This window comes from Arachis ipaensis, chromosome B05, assembly GCF_000816755.2.
Source record: "Arachis ipaensis cultivar K30076 chromosome B05, Araip1.1, whole genome shotgun sequence".
In the NCBI taxonomy this organism is placed as follows: domain Eukaryota; kingdom Viridiplantae; phylum Streptophyta; class Magnoliopsida; order Fabales; family Fabaceae; genus Arachis; species Arachis ipaensis.
The window spans coordinates 14,152,582-14,157,153 of NC_029789.2; the positions used below are offsets into that span (position 1 = coordinate 14,152,582).

The 4,572-nt window shown below is 27.0% G+C and overlaps 1 protein-coding gene across 1 annotated transcript; it reads right to left on the bottom strand.

The window, feature by feature from the left end:
* LOC107641709 lies at positions 2,281-4,094 on the bottom strand. The gene is made up of 3 exons (XM_016345177.2): positions 3,665-4,094; positions 3,513-3,557; positions 2,281-2,629 (listed from the first exon to the last, which is right to left on the bottom strand). The coding sequence occupies exons 1-3, from the start codon at positions 3,978-3,980 to the stop codon at positions 2,532-2,534; spliced, it is 459 nt and encodes a 152-aa protein (XP_016200663.1). The 5' UTR covers positions 3,981-4,094; the 3' UTR covers positions 2,281-2,531.

Below are 4,572 nucleotides of genomic sequence, written 5' to 3' on the forward strand. Positions count from 1 at the left end.
CTCACTCATTATCTTTGTGGAATGAAATTTTAATAAGATTATATCAATATTTGAATTAAACAATAAATGAATTATCAGTTTATGCATCAATATTCTTTTCTTCTTTTTCACTTTTCTTTTTCTTTCTTTCTTTTATTTTTTCAATCTTTATCTCTAGAATAATTAGAGAAGACCACCAACATAAAATAATTAGACCGAATTAAAGATAAATAAAAGAACAATTGCAGGTATTCGAGAGAAAAAAAGATAACAAATAAAAATTTAATAAAGATTTATAGTTTTCAACAAATTTTTTTATTATTAGTTAGATTTTTTCATTATTTATTTGAATATTAACGCTTTTAAAATTATTAAAATATGTGTTCGTAATTTTTTTTTCAATTGTAACATATCTAAAATTATTAAGTTATACAGAAAATATTTTTGAAACACATCCAAAATCATATCATCTAAAATTCATTTATTACACATCTAAAATTATTGACTTATATACAAAATATGTTTAAAACACATCCAAAATCATAAATCCAAAATTTAAATTTAAACCTTAAAAATAAAACTAATTTTTTTATATTTTATTCGATAAAAACGCATATAATATTTCTTATTTTTTATTAACGGTTTTAAGATTATTAAAAAAAATAATTAAGCTAAGTTTTTTAGATCTTATTCCATAAAAGTATATCTAACATATTAGTTTAAAATATGATCTCTTTTGTAGGATTTCAGATATGTGGATTAATAATTAAAACCTTAAGATTTATTTTTTGAATTTTAAAATTAAAATCTTTAATTTTACTGAATTTAATTTTTAAATATGTATTTAAATAATAATCTGTTAATAATTAAAAATGCTAAAATTGAAATAGAAATTTTAAATTTTAAATTTTAATTTTATTTAATTTATATTTTGGATATGTATTTAATTTTTAAAAAATATTAAATCTATTTAGATATATTTGTTTTAATTTTTTTTAAATGATTGTAATAAAAAGCTAAATAAAAAATGGCTTTTAAAAGATACCTAATCGTAGTGTAATAATATATGAGAAGATCTTTAGTGTTCAAAGTTATAGTAGCTTAAGAGTGGCATGACATGTGGAGAGTAGCATGCAGATTGTTAGTAAATTTGGTCGTGTTATATGTTAGGAATTACCGCGGGATAAAGTAGTGGGCCTTTTATGTAAAGAAAAAAAAAAGCTCTATTGAGTGGATAATACTAAAAATTGAAAATTCATTAAATGTTGGATCAATAAAAATTTTTTAATTATCAATGAGTTATAGCTTAAATGGTATAGTCTTTTTATACTCAATTAAGAGGTTGCGAATTCGAGTCTCTTATCTTTGGTAAAAAAAAAGTTAATTATTTATTTATTATCCATTATATATTATTAATTTTATAACTAAAATATGTCACATATCACTTTCTCATTGCAATTAAAATTCAATCTTTTCTTCTAAAATTAAAGCGTTCTCTCTTCTCCAAAGATTCAATTATTTAAAAAAATTAATTTTTTTTGGAAGAGATATAAAATTAAGTAATAGTTATTTTGTTACTCACTCAAAAAATACTAATAGAATTTTTTTTCATATAAAAAACCCATACAATATACACATAATTTTAGTCAACTTATTTTTTATTTTATGTCATTTCTAGTATATAACTTCACTAACAACCTATAAGTTACTCTTTACATTCTTCACATATCATGTATTTATAGGTTAGTCATATCTTAGCTGTTTTTAGCTACTATAACCTTGGCCATTAGAGATCTCCCTATAATATAATACATACATATATCAGTTAAAAAAAAGTATAGGATACCAATATACTATCTGTCAATTTGTTGCCAATAACAATTAATTATTATATTTTAATTATAAGAAGAGTGTTAGGGACCAGCAACTTTTGTAATTTGTAGCCATCAAGTAGTTATTAATAATGTTTTTAATGGTGTGAGATTTCATCCAATAATGTGAGATTATTCACTTTTCTTTTGCTGGTTACATACTGACTAGAATTTAATAAAGTTGCTGACTCCCAAGATTTTTTCTAATTACAATTAGCATTGATATGTATAAAAAAACACATTCACAAAGACATTTTCATTAGACATAGTTATAAAAAAAATATTTTTATTAAACACGTTTACAAAAATACTTCTATTAAACACAATTATAAACAAGAGTTAACAGAAGTTGGTAAAATCCTTATTAGTTAAGTAGCGGGATTGTACTAGTTAATAATAATGTATCCATCTTCAACACTGGTGATCACCATGACAAGAAGCTGCTTTTATTATTAGACTGATAAAGCATGAAGGCTCTACATCATATATATATGTATCTATGAAGACTGAAGAAACAATAATAGACACTAGATAACTAATTTTCTTTAGGAAATAAAACAAAATAAAACAGCATGCAAATGGGAAACAAAAAATTATCACAACAGAACACAGAATGCTGACATATATGATAATGAGACATGCATAAACTTGGATTCCAGTGTACAGGGTTTAGGGTTTTTCCTAATAAATAAACAGCACATAACACCAAAATAATAGTTGGAAGGAGAACCCGCTCAATGCGACTCTGCCTGCACCTCCTTCATCTGCTCCGGCTGTTGCTGCAACCATTGGAAAAAGAAAAGCATATATAGTTTTATGACTGTGTGATGAGTTCACTTCCTAACTGTGATGACGACAAAACAAAATTATATAAACCCATCTTTATAATATAACAATTTATGAAAGGATGCTTAGCTTTATATATATATACACGCATGCATGTGATTATTTTATCTATAAACCCTGTTTCTTAATTTTATATCTCCCTTCTTATTTTTATTTTTTATTTTGTCATGTTGTAGTGAATTAGATCCCTTATTATTAAACCGGATAATTTTAATGTTTGTTTGAACAAAGTAAATATGATAATAACTACAATTGGTTCAAAAAGTCCTCAGACTATATCTTTCATAAACACATTAATATCAAATAATTGAAAAATGGGTTCAATAATTCCTAACGATTATACAGATTAAACATTTTGGTCGGTAATAGGCAGGGCAGAACTAGATTGAATTTGAGGGAGGTGCCAAAAACTAATTTTTTAATAGAAAAAAAGTAAAATATTTTTTTATTAAAATATTATTCGTATACTAAAATCAGTTACTAAAATTAGTTATAAATACATATATATGTGATTTAATTTATTTTTAATGTGTATTTATATTCTAATATATATTTTATATATATAGAATCTAATGCAGTGAAAAAAAATGAACACCAAATACCCTCAAATGTCATCATCTTCTAAAAGCACAGTTTGCATATAAATAAATATAAGAGAAAAAAAAACAGAGAGAGGAAATATACAGTTTAATTTATCTTCGCATTCAACTCTAACCTTTGAGAAGATGCAATGCAAGAACCAAGTACTATATGACTAAGCATTCTTTTCTATTAGACCAATGCAAATGATGCATCAAAAAATTAAACTATTATTACCTTTGGGCTTCACCGACACTGAAGGAGGCGGAGCTGAAAGAGCGTCTGAAAAATAAAGTATTTATTAGAAAAATAATCCTTAAACAAACTATAATATGGGCCTTACAAAGATGAGGAGATTGTTACATACATGATGGTGACTTATATAGTACCTTGGCACAAGGAGACGCTAAGATTGAGGTTACAAGAGCGGACAAATCGGATAGTTTGAGTGGTGTTGGAACCAAAACTCTCAAGGAATGCAGGCGTTAATACAATCTGGCAGAGGCACGCAAGCTGTGTTTGGAATACGTTTTTGAGAGGGTTGCAGCAAGCATTGGGTGGCTTCTTGGAGTTCTTATACTCCACGCATGGTACTAGCTCTGTAGCACAAGCTGGATATGCATTAGTCTGCGCCTCGCCAAACGTAACTACTATCATCAACACCACCGCTATCATCATCATCATCATCAACCTATAGCTATCCATTTTTTAACTCTCTTTAGATCTCTTCTTTTTCTTTTGCTTGTTCTTTCGTTCCCGCTTCACCCTTTATATATAGTTCGTTTTGCTATCCATGATACTCAGTCATTGGTTAGTTTGTCAATAGAACTACATTATAAATATTTAATTCTTTATTTTATACGAGAGGCTGCCAATGTTCAAATGAATTAAATAAATAAATAGGGGAGGTCTTGTTCTGACGTGCGGACTAGCTAGAAAAGAAAATTCGTGTGTCACAAAATATATGTATCACTATCTTGAAACTTGTTTGATATGAAAATATATGATCTCTGGCTAATTGTTGAGAGGAATGGGAACCATTACCGATTTCGTGAGGTCATGCCCGTGCAAATCGAATAATTAAAACTAAATAATAAAAATTGCCCATTGCTGTTAAGTTGACTGCACAAGTTTAGGGGGGCATGTTTAATGAAAATTAAATAATAAAAATTACCCATGCGGAACCTAGCCATTACCTGGCCTAGATACTGCATATACCAGACCTTTATAGCTCTCTAAAACTTTCCCAAAAAGACTTTTAACACTCGAAATCGTTTTAACTAGAACAAGACCCGTT

Coding starts and splice junctions, on each gene's coding strand:
- LOC107641709 (XM_016345177.2), bottom strand. CDS start 3,980: ATGGATAGCTATAGGTTGATGATGATGATGATGATAGCGGTGGTGTTG. Junction 3,558..3,664: donor TAGCGTCTCCTTGTGCCAAG/GTACTATATAAG, acceptor TTTATTTTTCAG/ACGCTCTTTCAGCTCCGCCT. Junction 2,630..3,512: donor AGTGTCGGTGAAGCCCAAAG/GTAATAATAGTT, acceptor CAATGGTTGCAG/CAACAGCCGGAGCAGATGAA.